The following is a 20,307-nucleotide window of genomic DNA, read 5'->3' as shown; positions in this document are numbered from 1 at the left end:
CGGGCACTGCCCTGCTCCTGGGCTGCTCGGGAGGAACCTGCACGCTGTGACGAAACCTTTGGGGCTCCTTGGGCAAATCAGGCCAGAATATCAATTTACTGCTGAAACCGGGTCAGTTCCACCTGGTTTCGGGTTTCAGCGTGAACAGTTTACACAACTCCCGGATTAACAGGAAAGTTGACATGACTTTTGCAAGAGCACAGCCTTGCACACTGCAACAGTGGAACGTCTGCCAGGAAAGCCTGCAGGGAAGGGATACACGAGCACTTCACATGTGGAAAAAAAAACATGGTTTCTGTTGGTACATATTGCAGTCCAAACAGGTTCTTCTGAACTTCAGAGCATGGCTTTCCCATGCTCTGAACTAAAAGCAGGGAAGCCATCCCTGAAGAACCCAAAAAATTACATTCACAGGTTTTCTCTGTGGCCCATGAAATGCTCTCGGCTTGCTACTTGACTTAGATTTATAAACCTTTTAAAAAGCCTATGAAAATCAAACATGGTACACAGGTATGCACTTAACATACTCGCTTTCTCTGAAATTTTGTCATGAAAACATTTCTTGTTTCACTTCCAGAATAAATTGTACACGTTTTAAGATGCTTTTTTAGAAGTGGTATTATTTTGATTGACTCCTCTCACCCCTTTCCTCCTCTGTCTGAATTGCACCTACATTTATATGTAGGATGGAAAAAGAGAGACTGCCCGGTCCTTTTTGTGTTCTTCCACTTGCACTGTTTTGTTTTTTTTCCAGAGTTTGACTGTGAACACAGGACGAAGAAGTAGTGTTGCTGCATTATGAATTTTCATGTCTGAGTGATTAATCTTCTATTTCCACTGAGCCAAATGAAAATAGGGTAAAAACAGTAAGCTGAAAATATCTTTAGGGTCTCCATTTCTACTGTTTCCCCTGCTTCCCATACATAGAGCAGAAAACATATAGACTGTGTTAATATTTGCAAATATATCCTAATGGTAACCAGCCACACACACACTAAGAGTTCAGGGAAAAGGCACATTTCTGTTCTACCAGTTCCATACATGGAGGAACTCAAGCCCCTAAACTAGAAACTTCTGAACTTAACTGGGCCTCCTAAAGAACTTAAGCTCTGCTTATACCCAAGCAACAAAGCTCCAGAACAGCCTTGATACAGGCTTGCGTTGACCCTGTAGCTCATTCAAAATAAACCAGACAGAAAGCAGAAGGGAAATGTAAGGAAGAAAAAATTGCTGGAAGTTGTGTTTTGTTTTTTAATCCTAGATGTAGAACCATGAACTGAAAGCCTCACTTTTAAAGCAAAGGTAAATGAAACATCTCTAGCCTAAAACCTTCTTCCTGTGAACCTCACCCACAAAATTTCACCATCTGGGGATTGCCTGTCTGCAAAAAAGCATAATGATCATCTGACAAGTACTAATTGTCCAAAACTTTAAGTTATTAGCAAACCATGTATTTCATTCTTTTACATACATATATATATGAAAAGAGCATATAGTAAATATTACACATGCATGCTTAGATGTACAAAGACTGTCCATGTCTGACACACATCCACGTTAAAGGCTTAATAACATTTAAAGAAAGAAAAACAACATAAAAAACTGTCACTCAACACAAAGTGATTGGAAAAAAAAAATTGTGGTTGCTTTGCTCACTAGAAGAGATCAGAACTAGGAAGAATGTCAGCTACTAAAAAGTGGCACTTGGAAATGAATTTTTATTATCCTCTGTACTCGTCTGGTTCTCACTCCTGTTCCTATTCTTTTTGCCTCTTCCCATCAAGGCAATTTGCCTCCCAAGGCAATCTGGGTTTCTATCTCTCCAGAATATTGCCTCATCAGATAAGAATCAAAGCTCTGATCCGAGGGGATGATTTCATCACTAATCTTTCCCCATTAGAAAAGCTCCAAGGTTAACAGAAATTAGTAAACATTTTTTAATCCTGTATTGAATTTTGCTTTGCAGTGTGCTCTGCTACACATTATTTATACTTCAGGGAGCACTTTCATGCAGTATCCAAGCAACAAATAGAAGGAAAAATTCAAGGCACATCACAGATTTGGCTGAATAAATAAAATAAATACAGAAACTTCACTAGTTAGTCGCTAAAGACATAAGAAGAGAACATTTTCTTCTGCATACACATTTTTTGTGGAAAGACTTCTTTTAAATTATAGGCTCATGAATAGGTTCTGAAATGCATCCACGGCCAAGCTCATCCTTGATAAAACTGTAAATTAAAAAAAAAAAAAAAAAAAAAAAAAAGATATTGCCAGTACTGGCATACAGTTTCTATAAATGAGAAATCCTTTCCATTAAGATGATGCAGCAAAATATCTAGAACAACTGCATTTCAACCAGAAGCCATTACTAGTTATCCCGTGGTTTCTCTGCATTAAGTATCCCCAAAACATTGGTTCCAACAGCAAAGATGAAGGCTGAAAAAAGCCTAATGCTCAAGTTTCCTATGATGGCCACTATGGCTCAGATCCCCAGCTAGTGTAAGTCAGCGTGGTCTCGCAGAGGCCAGCAGGAAGGTGCCAGTCCCATACCAGCCGACAGCCTGGTTGGTTGTTCTCTTAACCTCCCCGCTTCAGCGTGGCTTTATCCCTGCTCTACTACCGTGCCTGGCTCAGCCCTCACCAGCTATGTGGGAGGTATCTCACAGGCAGTATTCTTCCTTTCTTCAAGTGGCTGGGGTAGCCAGAGTGGTTTACTTGCCCAGCCCTACCCACCTCATTGCTGGGCTCACTTGTCCCTGCTGCAGAGTGCTGCACCACTCCTCTGTGCTGCAGGCAGCCAAAAGCATGTCCCCTGGTGCTTTTAGTCTTTCCTGATGCCATGGTGATAAATGGATGATGAAAACTAGAATAGACAGGAGAGAGCTGCACTGTGCCAGTCCGGGAGATAAGGCAACACGCTCACCTAAAATCCCTGCCTGTATGGACCATGAATGTTAATGCAATGACCGCGCGTCTAACAGCCAGGTATGGCAGAGCAGATTTACTGTGTTCAGGTTCACCCTTTTGGGTATTTCTTTGGTCAGTTCCTAAAAGCAGATAGGCATATGCACACATGCACACGCAGTCAGTGCACATACATTAGTTTTCCATCTTTTGCCTCTAGGTACAGATGGCTTTTTATTATTTAATCACTTCTCAACTACAGCACTTTTTCGCACATCCTACGTTTACTACAAGAATGTTCTCGTACCTTATTTTACCGCATTACTGAATTACTGTCCTTAGCACAGTGTCAGCCCTCTGTGAAGGAAGGCCTAATGTACATCTGGAGACCTCCACAAGAAACTATGAGCAGCAGTTACGGTACATGCATTCCAGCCCAAGACCTTACTTCACAGCAATTCAAAGATCTGAAGATCCATCAGCACAGTCTCATTCACTGCTAAGACGCTGGGCTCGCTGTGTGTTCTCCAACCCGATATTGCTTCATCTTGAAAGAATTTAATCAGAGACGTGATAGGACCGCAGCTGCCAGACTCTGGACGCAGTGTGGCTGTGGCAGCTGTGCCTTGCCATGTGTCTCTGTGAGGGGCAGCTCAGCATCCGATCCTCCAGCCCACAGCATCCCCCCTGAGCACCACGTGCTGGACCAGTTATTGACAAGGCCGCCGTCACTTCCCTGTGTTGCTCCCTTGCTATGCAATCCTAAATACTATATGTCGAGCAGACAAGCAGGCATGATTGCAGATAACTCAGAAATTACCCTCAGCATTCCTTTTTTCAGAAGCTTGGCTCTATACTCAGCAGGCTACACGGGACCATGGATCTGGCACCTCATCTGGCACCTTTGAGTTTGCAAAGATCTGACCGACACCTCCATGCTGTTTGCACGTTACTCATCTGCTTCCAAAGAGAGGACAAAACTCCAAACTATGCCTAACTGTTACCAAAATCATGCTACCGTGACAATGAGATACAAATGGCCCTTCAAATTACATTTCTGATGGGACATCACCGAATACAAGGTGTTCACATTTACTTGGAAGCTATTTTTATGGAGCAGAGACATACAGAGATGCTTTTTGGAGAAGAGTCAGTCTACTAATGATCTTTAAAACAAACATGCTAAGAACAATATATTTGTTGTTTGTTTTTTTCCATTTGCTTTGGAAATGCTCCTTCACCAGCAACTTCAAAAGCAAATGCGTTAATCACCAGTGCCAGATGGGCAAAGCTTTCCTCATTTTATGATAAAAGTTCAGCATTCATTGTAGTCAGAGCCAGCACTGCAGGTGACATGCTCTAGGACAGCAGCTTCACTGCCGCCACACTTTTCTCTCTCTTGATATCAACATGGCACAGAGCACGCAGAACGATGCTCCTGTTTTCAGCACGAGCCTCCTGCAGATTCTGGTCAAGTACAGCAGCTTGGGAACTACAGCTGAGGAACTGTCCCAGACATAAAATCCAGAAGGAAAGCACTAGGTGAGGTCCACACTTAGAAAAGCTTTAGGTGGAGTAGTTTCATCAGCTTCTATCTGAGCAAAATCAGATACTCACCTTAGTTAGTTTGCACTGGTTCTCTGGCTGCTAACCGTGGACTTACAGCCAGCACTGCCAGGCCCATGCTGAGAAAATACATCTGCAGTTTCACCACCAGAAAGCTTTTACTTCTGTTTAGTGTCAGGTGAATCCTTCACATGCCCTTCAGACTTGATCTCCATTTGCCTCCACGCTATTTACAAGCATCAATACGCTGCAGATTTCTTTGTCCTTAAACACTTGTTACTGAAATTACAAAACTGGTTTTCACGTCCCAGACACCTCAGGTATTAGATGTTTATAAACATTTAATTAACTTGAGACCTGAAACTTCATTCTGACTGTGCAGAATGCTTCTTTCCGTATACTCTGGTTGGAGCAGTAAAAACTTTGCTAGAAGAAATAAGTTAGACAACAGGGACCCAAAAGTACATTATACCTCAAAAATCCTACCAGCAGGACCTTCCTTTTGGCTTCTGGGGCAGTTCTTCGCCTGACTTTCCATACTGGTGCTCTCATGGGAACAGCTCAAGTACCAGGGCCAAAAGGGCTAATTAACCCCACATACAGTACCCAGCACAGACTTTCTTCTCCTTTTTTATCATCAAGAAACAGGCACTGCTCTATACTGAAGAGGAAACTTTTTGGTATCCTAACTTCAGTAACAATTTCAATGATTTTCCCTTCCTACTCTGGAGAAGCCAATTTACTAGCATGAATTACCAGCCTCTTTTCTCTGGCCAAGAGGAACAACTAAGGAAAGCTGCACTACCAGTGCAGTCTCTTTACCTGTTTTCCTGTAGGAGGGCCACAAACACAGTGAAGTACAACACTTGCTAGTGTCCTGACCTATGCTCAGTCACCTAGGTGGAGCTGGAAATGGAATGCAGAGTTTCATCTGCCCTGTGCTAAGAAGATATGCCTCTGTTATTTTATAAACTTTGAAACTATTTTCAATCCGTATGCCAGGCAGCTGAGTCACAGACCTTCTGGTCACTCAGGTGAATACAGAGGACAAAAGGGCAAAACATAAGTGAGCAGGAAAGTGAATGACCTTAGGCCAAACATTTTTTAATACTAAATTAGCTTGCTGAAGAAAGGGGAAGTTTTGGAGGTGCCAATTCTCATACTACCTGAAAACAGCAGCTGAGCCGGTGAGCATGGTACGTCTGAATGTCACAGTCCCAGACAGAGCATGAAAAATTCTGCTGAACAACTGAACTGTTTCTGCAGGCTTTCCTAAGAGCTCTGTTAGCCAAGACGCTGCACAGCAAATCTTGTTAGCTAATGGTCCTTGATGGACGAAATGCGACACTTGAGGATTTGTGAATGAAGAATTTTGCACAAACACGATATCTTTTTGGCTTCTACTGAGCAGGTAGAGTTACCTGGTCTTCCAGCAAGACCTTCCAAAGAACCATGGAGAACAAGGACAGGTGAAAGATGATTTCCTGCAGTGGGGTATCTTACTTTACAAAGCAAGGATCGGTTACCCTCTTCTCGTATCAGTTGCAGAGCGAGTGAGTTCAACATGAATGACAACCAATCTGGTTGCATATCCCTTCATCAAATCTGAATTCTGATTGAAAGCTGAGTTCCCAGGCAATTTTTTCAGTTTAAACTTAAACTATCATTAGCATTCTGGTATTCATGATATACTGACCACTTTGATAGTATCTGTTATCAGCCGCTGTGCTGACATTAGTGCTTCTCTATTATTATTTCTCATACCTGCTATAAATGAGCTCTTCTCCATTATGATGTTCTGATCACAGATTATTCTGACCACAGCCTCCCGCACTGCTCTTTAAACATCTCACCTTCCTGCTGGAAGATGGGGCCATTCTGATTCTTTCTAGAACAGAATATCAGACTCTGGCTACAGAATCCACTTCTTGCCTACCTGCTCTTCAACCTTTTCTCTCCATTTAAGGTAAAGGAAGTAAACTTCATTTGAATGACAGTAAGCTAGAGTCAACACAAGATGGAACTTCACAGTAGAGGCACTTCACAAGTTGTTGAAGGATGTGGACAGAAGACCCTTGCACCAACAGCAAGATTCATGTTGAATACCCAGCCGTTAGTCAGGCAGCATAAAATGCTGATGCCATTTCTCCCTCTGACCACAACAGCATGCATCTTACAGATGGGGTGAGTGCAGGTCTGTTTATTATGAAACCTTTTGTACTATGACAAGGAGATAATGCTACATACATGTGTTTCATAAACTTTTGGTTTACCTTGTCAGTTCAATGAAAGGAATACATACTGAAAGTGCTGGACATCCCCAGGCAGTCATGGGATGGGATTAATCTAGAACCTCTGGAAAGAAAAATGCTGTTGTCCAAAGATGGCCAATCCAAAACAGCTGCCCTGAGCCTCGGAGACGTGGGAAGATGCAGGTGCCTGAAACAAGGCACTGTCCTTCTAAGTCACAGCAGACTGGTTGCTCCTTAACGAATTTGGGCCCTGAAGATGGTACATGACTATTTCTGCCTCAGAGAGTGGTGAAATTCACCCAGGAAACAATGGAGCAGTCGGTCAAATTTGGGACTTTAGAGCCCAGAAGTGCCTCCTGAGATCAGCCAGTCTGGCTTTGTGCACAGTACCAGACATGGGCTTTCAGGCAGTGATTATCATGTTTGATCCTGTGACAGGCAGCTGAATTATAGGATATCTCAGAAGAAGAGTGTCTCAGTTGATAGATCACAATAACAGAAAGTATCGCTATCCCAGCTCTAGGCTGAGTCAATTTCCCTAGCTATAAACCACCTGGAAGTCCCTGCCTTTTGGGGGAGACGCAAGGACATCGAGGTGCTTGAGCGGGTGCAGAGAAGGGCGACGAAGCTGGTGAGGGGCCTGGAGAACAAGTCCTACGAGGAGCGGCTGAGGGAGCTGGGCTTGTTCAGCCTGGAGAAGAGGAGGCTCAGGGGTGACCTTATTGCTCTTTACAGATACCTTAAAGGAGGCTGTAGAGAGGTGGGGGTTGGCCTGTTCTCCCACGTGCCTGGTGACAGGACGAGGGGGAATGGGCTTAAGTTGAGCCAGGGGAGTTTTAGGCTAGATGTTAGGAAGAACTTCTTTACAGAAAGGGTTGTGAGGCATTGGAACAGGCTGCCCAGGGAAGTGGTGGAGTCACCATCCCTGGAAGTCTTCAAAAGACGCTTAGATGTAGAGCTTAGGGATATGGTTTAGTGGAGGGCTGTTAGCGTTAGGTTGGAGGTTGGACTCGATGACCTTGAGGTCTCTTCCAACCTAGAAAATTCTGTGATTCTGTGATTCTGTGAAAGGCTACCCACCAGGAAGTATATCAGAAAATATATGTTGAACGATGACAGGAGTATCGTGGCTCAGTCTTTAACTATACCCTCTGATTTGCAACACAAACCTCCCTTTGCTCCTCTCTCCATGCATCATGTTTAGGATTTCAAGCAGTGCTGCAGCAGTGGCTCACGCTCAGCCAAGTTTTGGCAGCACACAGTATTATCAACACTAACAGTAGAAAATTAGAGGTATGAAACATGCCAAATTAAAATAATTGTACGTAAATGCTTTAAAAAAAAATTAAAAGAAAGACATAATTCTCTGGGACAATGTTTAAATATGGCTCTGAATCAAATCTTCAGCAAAATGGTTTGCTTTGAAATTGGTATTTGTTTTAGGCTACCTAAATAATGCAAGAACTTTCCTTGCATTACTTCTCCTTGAAGTAAGAGTTTCATGTTTATTATTCATTACTCAGGTGTGGAGCTCCGCTTGCTGTAAAATTAAGTGGAACAACTGAGAGCAATGAAGGCGAGATGTGGGACCTGAATCCTGCTAATGAGATTTGTATTAAAAGCAGTTCCACACCCAAGGAAGGTAATATAGCCTATGTCTGCTAATCTGGCAGGAGTAAAATGCATTTTTTCCCCTCAAACAAGATCAGACTAAAAAACTCAGGTCAAGATTTTTCTTGTCTAGCACTAGCTTCTACCAACCTACCAACATATGTATCTGACCAGCTACTTCTGACTCCACTTCGCACAGCCCCATTCTAGGTCAGGCATTTCACCTGAAATACAAATGCACTCTGTGATGAGCTGCTGTATAATTAACAGGTCTTCTAAAGGCATCAAGACCTTACTCACCACCCCCTTTCTGCAAGCAGTTGCATTAAGCCGATACAGTTACCTGCCTCATAAGGGTGACACGATCTGCTCTCTGCACACCTGCAGGAACTATTTTATCCCCCTGCTACTTGGCTCCAAACCTGAGCCTGCCCTGAGCCTGGCACGTAAAGGTGTTCTGCATCTAATGCATACCCACAGCAGCATTAAGAAGAGAAAGGGTATGCTGCAGCTCAGTCAGCCTCATCAGAATCACAGATTAAGCAGATGATACCTTTGTCTCAGTATAGTAAATTTAATAAACCTGCTTCAACTTGTTATAAAATGTCGGGTTTAAAACTGTCCCCGTAACTAAAATTTCAATAGTGGAAAGCTCAGCATATTTTGAGCTGTTTTCCGTGCTTACAGTATGTCCCACGCTACTGAGGCATTTTGTTCAGAGGTCAGGAATGTGGGCATGGTACCATGAGAGTCAGGAAATCATTTACAGAATGCATAAAAATTGCTTTGCAGGGCAATGCCTCAGAACTGAGAGGACATGACATAATCTCCTTGCTGCATAAACAAATTTGGTTAATGTTCAGCCTTTAATATGCAATAGGAAAATGTTTTAAGCAAAAGCAGACCTAGTCAAATTTAATTTCTCTGCTGATGAGAATGTAACTCAGCACAAGACAGCATGTACTACAGAAGCTCTGCTACTTCAGAAAAATCTGTAGTTTCAGCATTATTTACTAAATACTACCTTTCTCCATCTACCAATTCCTCCATTACAGGACTGCTGAGATATTCTGAACCCCTCCAAATGAAGATATTTTAAAGCAGAATTTTGTTATCCTCCTGATTTTTTTTTTTTTTTTTACAAATCTGGGAACTAACATCATCACCCATCAAAACAATGTGAACACAACCAAAATGGTTAATATCTGATGAGACCAATAAATCAAGCGTGTCGCTCTAGAATTCTAAATTTATTTCTACAGTGAAATATTTAAAAAACTCATTTCAAAGGTGCCAGAAATCTCTTACATGAGAAGGACATATTTATCATTATAACAAAACACATGCACCTTCTGAACACAATCAATGTTGTTGGCTAGAAGTAACATTTCAAGTAATCTATTTGGAAAGGTAATAGGAAAATGGAATAGTTACTGCTACCTTCTCCGTCAGCAATTTTGACACCCAGAAGGTTATATTAACATATGCAAGCAGAGCAAGGTTGTCAGCTGTGGCCACAGAAAGTTAGTGTTAACTCTGTCGTATCACTGCAGTCATAAAGGTGTGGCTGAAAGGATACCAATACCTTCGACAAAGAATGCACTCAGGATAAAAACGAGCAGCTCATTATCCACATGCATCTTCAGAGAACATTAGGAATTTTATACTTTCAATTACATACACTACACTTACCAGCCAGTATAATCTAGCAGGGTAGTTTTGGCAACAGATTAAACATGTTTTCTAGCACCCCCTTTTCCACAGTTTCAAATAAGTTAGTGTCAATTCATTTGAAAAATTTCAAGTTCTTTAATGTATATATTTTAACCTGCAGCAAGCGTCCATCAACTAAGTAGACAATTATTATTTGAAAGAGGTTTTAGTTGTTTTTTTAAAAACATTTTATTCTTGCTCTCCACTGACTAATATTTGTACTGTGCAGCCAATTCTAGGGCTAAGCAGCACTGGATGCATACGAAGCCTATAACTTACCTGCAGCTACTTCCATGCAACATTGCTTAAATCGGTCAGTCTCAATAGCTTAAAATGAGAATTTTGGTTTTGGTCTCATTTGTTCAAGAATTCGTTATCTTGTCCTTTATTTTGAAAGGAAATCAATTTAAAGCAGCTTTGGTTATATACCCCAAAGAACTGGGATACTCTCCAAAGAAATTCCTTTGCTGCGATCAAGTCTCCAGAAGGTTCTGCCTGAGCAGATGCTCTTTCAAGAATCTGCATCTGAAATAATTTTTCAACCACAGTCAAGATCTGAGTCTCTGATTCAAAATGTTAATATCTGTAGCTTCTCCATACCACTGTCTTTCCAACATGTCAATGTAGTATTTTAACCCAAGCAGATGAAAATGTAATTAAAGGATACCTGTATCTGTCTTGTTTTTATACCTAAGGTACTGCTGAGGGATAATAGTAAAACACGTTTTCACCCTCACACACACACACATGCAAAAAAGGAGGGAGAAAGAGTCAGTGCAACCTTATAATTAAGAAAAAATAAAATATGGATGAAATGTCTGCCCCCCTGTGCTTACACCAACAGAGTCTTCAAAGTTAATCCAAGCCATCAGGTTTTGTGAAATGTCATATATAAGCACATCCTGCAAAGCAATGTGAGACCATCATGTCCCACTGATGTCAACAGAGGAACAAATCTCAAAAAGTGTTCAGTTAAACTGCATTTGACCTCAGGAAAATTTCAGCTCCAGTTGACTGACAGGGTAAAGGCACTGAAGATAGACAGTATCCCATGCTACCACCTACATGCAGTCCCAGTGTTTTGCCTGTGTGATAGGTACTTACCAGCTAGGGCCTTGATGCGGGATCGCTCAAACAGGCGGGCAGAACTATTTTCATTGTCCCAGTCATCAACATCCCAGCGGTTGTTGACATCACTGTACTGCTGTTGGATTTCAATATTGTCGTAATCTGTCGCTACTGTTGTCGTCATCCTGATTCTTCTTAATCTATTCTCAGCATCAGACTCTTCTTAAAATCCTCTGAAAAAAAAATATTTAACATAGTGGGTTTAAACAACATACATATATTGGAAATAAGTAGTAAAGTTACAGCTCAAGACTTTTAAGAAATCAGTGACTGAGTAAAAGCCCAGGTGCATGCTCAAGAACAGATTAGATACCAAACAGCCCTTGAGAAAGCAAATGAATGCTCAGGGTCCTCTTAGAATAAGAGGGGGAAAAAAAAAAAAAAAAAAAAAAAAAAAAAAAGGACTTTACAAAAACAAGACTTAAATACCAATGTTTTGCTGCATACACATATGACACATATGCAGAATTGTCACGCTCAGCTCTACAGGATGAAAATGAAACGGTGCAGTAAAACGCTTCCATAATTGTTGTTTTCAAAAGCAGTCTGTCTGTTAAGTAGATCTCTGAATGTTGACTAAAGCATATGGACCCGTGGTAAGACAGCTAAGAAAAACCTGACAGGCAAAGAAAGCCTTGACACCTTTACAAAATGGTGCAAATTCCGATGAAAAAATGTAAACGCTTAAGAAGTCACAGAAGTGTTTGACCAGCAGAAACCTTTTAACATAGATCTGAAGAAACGTTTCTTTTTTTCATACATACACTGGCTGTGTGACTGGTCCTGGGAATATTTTGATGAGCTCATCCAGCTAAATACGCCAATTGGTGCATCGCTCTGAGCTCTCCCTAGCGACAAAGCGGTAGCCCACCAACGCAACTCGTTACATGAGGGTCTCCTCTTCAGGCAGCAGGACACCAGCAGCATATGCATACTGGTTTCTAATTAGACTTTGCATGCACTTATCTGCAGGGTAAGTATAAAAGAGCCTAACACCTCCTCTACGGGAAGAGAGAGAGGTTATAAATGGCTGCTAAGCTGTTTCTTTCCTTCTGCTCTCTCTCCTGAAGTTGTCCCTGCGATGACAAAAATAGCCAAACCGGCACCAGGTCGGAGCGTGGGGCTCCTTGCTGCGCCTTTCAGCCCAGCACCAGCTGCAGAGCCAGCCCCGCACTTCCCCTGAGCCCATAACCCTGGCATGGGCTGGGCGCAGCGACGTGTCCCCACTTGCCGAGCTCACCCCAGCGAGATGGCCACCCCAGTGGATAAAGGGGCGCCTGGAGCTCGCTGGGGTCCCCAGCCAGGGCGCAGCTGCAGGTCCCAAGGCCCGCAGGCAGGTCCCGCAGCCACTTGGTGCCACCTGCTGACCCCAGGGAACAGCGCTCGCCTCAGCCGCCCCACTGCGGGCTGCGACAACGCCTGCCACTGATGGCTTTCCCAGGCCCAGACTCGTGCCAAAAACTGCTGATATTCTGCAGCTGACATAAATCCAGCCCACAGAGGAAAAAAACAAAAACAAAAACAAAAAAAAAAAACGTATTTACTGCCCCTGCTCAGAGGCATGACTTTTCCAGACAGCACTGGGATAAAGAGCTGGGTTGATTTTCTCCTGTTCCCTACCACGTATGAGAAGTTGCTTCCTGTATTTACTTGCTAAGTAATGCCTTCACTTTGCACAGAAATGGCAAACGGGCCCCATCCACGGCTGTCAGATAAGCAGCTGCTGCTGAAGCCTGCTTGTGAGCTATTTAACCTTTACAGAAGGTGGGAAGAAATCGCTTTAGCTATGGTAAGCTGCCACATAAATGACAGAATATGGAAAAACCTACTCTGGGAAAGGTCTTTGAAATGATCCTCCTTCACCTTCCGTGCCCGGGCTGACATCCTCCAGGAGGAGCTCTGACCATGGGCGCTTTTGAGGCTGAACAACCCCGAAGGGCTTCTGCCACTACTGATAATCAAAACGATATCATAGAACCACAGAATTGTTAAGGCTGGAAAAGATCCCCAAGATCATCTGATATGCAAGGAAGGAGGCAAGGACTAGATCCCAGCAGCACACAGCAAGGAGCATTTCTGCACAGCAATCACAGGCTGATCCTGATCTAGTCTCAAACCCAGACAAAAGCCTCCCATTGACTCCTGTACAGAGGCAAAAATCAGGGTTAATTCCCATTAAATCCACAGAGTAACCCTGCTATAAACAACAAGTAGAATCCGACTGTTACACAGCACCAGGTTCAATCTTCTCATCTATCTGCATTCCTAATTGCCCAACAGAAGAGGAAACGTGCTGCTGGAAAAGCAGCGGCTCATACTACAAAAATAAAAGCAATAACCCTAAAATCTGGGTGCAGCCATATGCTTGTTTAGCATAGATACTGCAAGCCATCCAATTTCATTTATTTCTGTATCACCTGCGTTCAGATCTACACACAACTGGATCCAGACTAAATTCAACTGTAAGTTGTGCTTTATTTCTTCCCTTCCCCTTCTTGAGCACTACACAAGCAATATCTAATTAAATGGGCATGAAATGAACCTGATAGCTCAAACCTATAGGGCTAGAAAATGTGACCTTAGCTCTGGTCCTGTAAGGCTGTTGAATTAAAAGAAATGCCCGTTTCACTGGCTGACACCAAGTCCTCTTTTCTAGGATTCCAACACAACAACACAGCCACGAGAGGTTAAGAGAGACACACTGCAGTGATAAAAATAACTACCTTGCAGCAAAGCACTGCTAGGATGAGATGAAGATACCACAACTGAACCCTAACTGTAAATAAACTGCTGTGCCCTCTTCCAAACTAAGAGCTAACTGCATAACATGCAGTCACAGCCTTAAGCCCATGTTGAAAACCATTCTTCCCAAAGCCCCGCTGCAGCTCCTGCCTAGCCCAAGCCCCAACACCTTGGGGAGCAGCATGGGGAAAGAACCAGCAGCTCCAGTAGAAACCTCCCTGCTTCTCACTGCAGAAGTGCAGCTCTTGCAGATGCGCTGAGTTAGAATTGCAAGTCTTGTTTCTAAATTATGGATATCCCTATCTGACAAATGGAAACAGCACCACTACCTGCAACTGCCCAGAGCATAAGGTAGAAATGCTTGACAGTTTTTCTGGAGTTCTTGATGTAGCTGAGTTCACTATTAATAACCTCAGGTGTGATCGGCCACCCACAAAATTAGCCCTGCATTTGAAAGACATAGGTTAAAAAGCCATATGTATGTAACAAATGCATACGAGTAACATATACATATTTATTTTTAGCCTGACACATGTAATTGCTGCTCACTACCGTAAATTAGCTTAGGGATATGGTTTAGTGGGGACTGTTAGCGTTAGGTCAGAGGTTGGACTCGATGATGTTGAGGTCTCTTCCAACCTAGAAATTCTGTGATTCTGTAATTCTGTAATTTTATTTGGTTGGGCTTCCACTGCTTGATGATCTCGACAAGTCCTTTGTGAGCACGGCCTTGTTTTCCTAACTGCGCAGTCAGCACGGCACGGGGAGAGGGCTGCATTGTTCCCCGCTCGCTTACTGCAGCGCACTCCACTCATGCGCAAAGCACCCACTGCCTCCCTTGCAAGAAATCACTACAGAGGATGAAGCACAGGCAAAAAGCACTCAGACAGAAGAAAGCTTGGGCTCCAGCAGGAAAACAACCTTTGCAATTTAATCATCCTGGGCTTTAAGCTGAAACAGCAATCTAATAAAGGAACAATGTCTTTTTGTGGAGAGCCAAATGTAACGTGAATTTCAGCTGTCAGCATCCTGAGCAGTCTTAATAGAGAGGGCTCCAAACCAACCCGTGCTCAGAACATGAAGATGACAAGCATACTGATAACAAGACTTTTTAGGGTGGCTGGTCCCAGCTTCATTACAATTTGCACGTAGACTCTAAGTGCCCTTTAGACAGGGCTTAAAAACAGAAAATGGGCACTGCAGTTTCTCACCCAGTCCACATCCTCCTAAAATTCCATGCCCACACTGAATGCAGCGAGGCCTGGGAGCCAGTAGCAGGCAATTACAGGAACAAGCAAGCACCGAGGTGAACTAGAAAGTAGCAGGCTATTGCTCCCATCCCCAAAATACTTGGGACAGACTTGTCAGGATGGGTAAAAAAAAGGTTTTGTAACTTTGAAACCTTCTGTCTTCATTAGTAAAATGTAACACATTATTGCTTTCTGCAGAGCTGATACAATAGCAGAAGACCGCATGAGAATAAAGAGATGAAACCATTTCAAAGCATTCTTTAAAATATATTGCATAATTTGGGGGTGGAGAGGTTGGCGTTATCTTCAAAAAGAATAAATGGCTTCAAGAAGAATCAGCTACCAGGAAAAGCATTTTCTGGGTTTTCAAAGGCAATATCCAAGGGTCAGACCTTTTGTATTTACTTTCATAAATAAACCAGATTCTGCTCCATTTGTTTCTCAGATAATAGAAAACAAACAGTTCTATTCAGGCCATCTGAAGAATGAATTCATTTTTAAAAAATTCACTGGCTACTTTCAAATGCGATAATGTAATTCACAAATGGGCTAAGACTATAATCACTAAACTCCTGCCATAACTAAACATCTGGAATTACTTCTTAATAGTTGCATTTATATTTAAAGTAAACATTATTTTTTCAAGTTACTCTTCTCCTGTTCGATGCTCTAACCTGTTGTTAGTTTCACGTTACTCTTACTACCTAACGATTGTCAAGAGGTTTTACGATGTTATGATTAAGCAAAATTTGCATAGCAATCCCAAATGGTCTCATTACTTCTGTAAATAGCCTATCCCTCAGCTAACGCACAGTTCAACTGATCGCAGTTTCCCTGAGAGCTAATGTGAACTACACCCGACTGAATGGCTGGGAGGGCTGAAAACGGGACACAGACACTTGCATCTCGAGGTTCCTAGACCACATGGGGCCAGAAACAACTATAAGCACAACCACTGCAGTGAAGCCAAGGGCTCTGTCCTCTTGTTGCCTCCATTCCTGTAGTCCTCTGCAAAACCAAGGCTGGACAAACAGAGGATCAATTCAGTTACCCTTTGTGCAGGACCACCGCCAGATGCTTCCACTCGTGGTCTGTACTGCTCTTCTCCTACTGATGACTCACACTAGGTAATCAGTCCAGCTCTTAAGCAACAAATTCACTTAAAGGACTTATTATTATTAAAAGGAAGAAAATCTAGTTAAGATGTAATTGGAGTTTGGGTTTATTCTCAGTAATATTCAGCTCCCTCTTAACAGCAGCTCAACAGGGAGCACATGTTTCTAAAATGTCATTTTGAATCCCATATTTATTCTGGAGGATCTGGGAAGTCCTCTGAACTCTTGAGAATCAGATGCATCTCATCCCCACAGCTGGGTGAGACTCACCTTAACTTCTACAGAGAGGAGAACTGGCCAGCCGGATACAGGGGCCCCTTAGGAGAAGCTTATGGCTGGGTGCAAAATGACACATGCTCAACACCCCACCCCACCCCCAGCAAAGCAAATCCTGCAAGCATTTTAAAAATAAAGAGTCAGAAGCTTGGAACTCTACAGAACACACAAGCTGAAAAAGTTATTTGTGCAAACCTTTGGAAGACTGGAAAACATGTCTCAGTGCGCATCCTGCCCTCACACTCGGCCCAGAGACAACTACTTCATGTTACATGAGCTGCAGCACACAGGGGAGAGCAGCCTCCCATCCGGACAGCGTGGTGTGAGTAACACAACTGCTGACATTTGATGGTTCAACTGCTGCTAATCCAATTGTAAAATAATAAAGGTACTAACGTGGCAAGGCTTTCATTCCCCTACAACATCCTCTGTTTCTTGCATGCAGTGTCTGGCTCCCAGTCTCATCTTTCCATCAACAAACAGAACCAAGGTGTTGCTGCATTTTGCAACCCAAAAGTGCTTTACAAATTTTGTCTCTGCTTTCCTGCCCGCTCCCCACGTCAACCCACTGACTGATGCTGCCTCCTCTGGCTGTGCACACTCTGGGTTGTGGAGGCTGGGAGCTGAAAGCACCCCAAAAAGGTCACAGGAAAGGGGTGGACAGGCTGTGCTACCAGGGAGTCAAATGCCACAGTCAGTGTGTAGGGCACAGACACTTCAGGAATGTGCAAACATAGCAAGACTGAAGCCTCTTTATTCCCAATACAGGCTGGAAAAGTGCACAAAGGTCATTACAATCATGCAGCCTGTCCTTCGCATGAGTGAGATCTACTTCCCACATCCTAAATAACCCATCATTTGAAAGCCATCAAACTGGGAGTTCAGAGCAGTTTACAAGCTCTCATTTTTCCTCTGAAGTCCCTGGGACGCAACACTAGCTGGGGGACTGGTACTCATTACTTGAGCATTCAAGCAACTTCAAAAAGTGTTCACACTGTTCGCTATAAACAAAAATACAGCTCACTGAGTGCAGGCAACCCAAGTGCTTTCAGCAGGGGCGACTGTTATGCACCTACGACCAACATGTGCAATGCACAGTACAGGGACTGCAAAGCACAAAGATTTGGCAAACGCAGCGCTCGCAGCCAAGCACCTTGCCAGGAGCACTGAGCAAGCAATAATGACTGAAAGGAAGTTATTCCATAGACTTGCACCCAATTTCCATTTCAAAATATTCAATTCTAGCCAGGACCATTACAATCTTCTAGTCTTCATAAACGTGGATTCTGTCTGTGCTGTAGGCTACAATTTCAGCCTTCAGGGAAGCCCGAGATCGGTGTCGCCTCAGCCCAGGCACTTGGTAGGAGTCGCAGGGTGGAAATGCTCAGCACTCCCTCACTTCCCCACAGGGCAGCTCACATGAGACTTGGTCTCTGAGCTGCCCTCTAGAGAAGCCCGTGACCCTCTGCCAATTGTACGCAAACCAGAAAAAAATGGGACGTTTTAGGTAGTGACAGTTTTTTGAAAGAAGTTAGTGAAGAGGAATGTGCAATCAAGCCAAACAGAGCACTACCACACATTACGCTTCAGGGTGGAGTAAGCACCAAATCCCTTTTGGGAGTGCCCTTCCTCTTCCCCTCATCACTTGAAGAATGTGGAAGCAGAAGGCATTTTGTCAGGCTGCTCTGGGGAGCGAGGCGGGGAGCACTCTGCTTATCAGCCACTCGTCACACTTGCAGCAAGCAACATCCTTCCACATCTCTGAAAGGGAAAATGTACAGGGAGCCAGACACACGGGATGGTGGTGCAGTTCACATCAAGTTACACACAAAGCACGGGTAAGGATTGCGTTGATAAAACTCCACATAATGCAAGGGCTCATCCAAAGGTTAAAGAATGCCATATCCCTATTAAGTTTTCTAGTAAAACAGAGCACTCAACCTCTTTCCTTGTGGATTTACAGTTTTCCTTGAACACTCTTTCCACAAATTAAGTCAGGGCCAAACGCCATTTAGTATTGTAAGAGTACAGTTCAGCTCAGCTACGTACATCACAAGCTAGCCCATGGCTGCTCGAGAGAGGCCCACAGGTTACATACAGCTTCACTCGCTCTGACAAGCCACCCCAAGGCACCAGGTGGCCAGAAAAGATGCAACTCAGCATCCAGAACTGTCTCATGAAACATCAGCTGGGTGTTTTTTAAAACCCTGTCACCCTGTTTTCTGCTCCTAATTAAGTCAAAAAGGAAATTCCCAAGGTTTTCAGCCTGTGCAGCCCTAAACCAACATCCACTGCTTTAAAAAAAAACACTTTCTGAATCTCCTGTGGGGTGTCTCTCAAGGGCAGCCTGGTGAGATGCATCTGAGAGCGCCCTTCTTCCATGCAAACAACTCACCTGGAAAAAGAACCGGGGGGGACCAGCTCATCTCCTCTGCTCTACAGTTTTTCACCCCAGCTCCATTCCTGCATCTATCATTTCCCAGTGTGTACATCCCAGGCAGTGTCTTCTTGCACCCATTTTGAAAAAAGGCTGCATTGCTGTGTAGGGTAATATGTCCCGATAAAGCACACCCAGAAGGTACCTGTTAAAAACCCTAGGCCCAAAGAATATATTCCTGTGAAGTAGAATACAAGTGCCATCTTACAAGTTTTAAACAAATCTAACAAATCTGTTAGCCTAACTTTGCAGACTTGTTCTGATGTTTGACCATCCAAAAGCAAACGCAGCTGGTTCCTTTGAAACTGGAAGTGAACAACGAGCTGCGGAGCTGGGGACCCTATTCTGGACAGTGACCAGAACTGTGACCTCGCTGTCGCCAGAGCTTTACAAGACAAGAAACACGTGTTTGTGCACCTGTGGGCACTGACCGCACACGGGGTTATTTGCAACAAGCAGTTGGCATGCCTGTAGTTTTCTGAGGTACGGGGTTGTCAGCAGGCCAACAGCCCCTCAACTTCTACAGCTCACGTTCTTAAACCTACTGGTGGTGGGGGTGAGCTAATACAGTTTAAAAAGGAAGTAGACTGGAATAACAGTATGCTCATGACATACATCATAAGGGATGCTTGTATCTGTAAGTAGAATTAAATCAAGTAGGTGAAATCAACTGGGGTTAGTCATGCAAGCTGCAGGGGCCAGCTCAGTCCCTTTGGAACTACAGGAAGGCCCTTCTTTACGTATGCTCTCACTGTCAAGATAACATTTATTCTGGTACACACTTCAGCTTTGAAACAATTCAGTTGCTTCACAGTCATAATGGAAGAGGCAAGGAAGTGAAAATATGCTCAGAAATCCATCAGCTCCATATTTATAGATGGACACCTACCCTGGCAGATTTTTAGTGACATACCACAGAGATGGGGCCTTGTTTCAAAGGAGCATTCAGACTTTGAACAGCCTTGTAGTTTGTTAAAAGCCTCTGCATTTGGCCCTTCTCCATCCTCAAGCAGCAGAGCAAAGGTGCATTTTCCAAATACCTCTGAAGAATCCAGCTGAAAGCATTCATCCATGAGTACGCTGGATCCTTAATCTGAAGGAGGGCACCTGGAACATCTTGCTTCACAGTCTGGCAGAAGAGAAAGCTTACGTCTTTCACCAGTGTCAGGAGGCTTCCAGAGAAACTTCCAGAGAAAATTCCTTCTTCCCAGTGAGCCTAGTGGTCACTGAGACTTCGAAGGACAATATTTAGTATTACCATGTTCTAGAGCTATCTGGGTGTTGACCTTCATCAAAAGAATGTGAAAATA

At 43.5% G+C, this 20,307-nt stretch overlaps 1 protein-coding gene across 2 annotated transcripts in view; it reads right to left on the bottom strand.

The window, feature by feature from the left end:
• Positions 1-20,307, bottom strand: part of SPTBN1 (spectrin beta, non-erythrocytic 1) — a 137,058-nt gene that overhangs the window by 85,142 nt on the left and 31,609 nt on the right. For both annotated transcript variants that reach the window (XM_084514129.1, XM_084514128.1), the window contains exon 2: positions 11,154-11,350. In XM_084514129.1, the coding sequence (XP_084370255.1) occupies positions 11,154-11,301 (148 nt within the window). In that variant the 5' untranslated portion in view covers positions 11,302-11,350. The remainder of the gene's footprint in view (positions 1-11,153; positions 11,351-20,307) is intronic.

The sequence above is a fragment of the Aythya ferina genome, assembly GCF_964211825.1.
Source record: "Aythya ferina genome assembly, chromosome: 3".
Taxonomy (NCBI): Eukaryota; Metazoa; Chordata; class Aves; order Anseriformes; family Anatidae; genus Aythya; species Aythya ferina.
The sequence above is the reverse complement of the archived record's forward strand: the minus strand, read 5'-3'. Positions and strand labels throughout refer to the sequence as shown.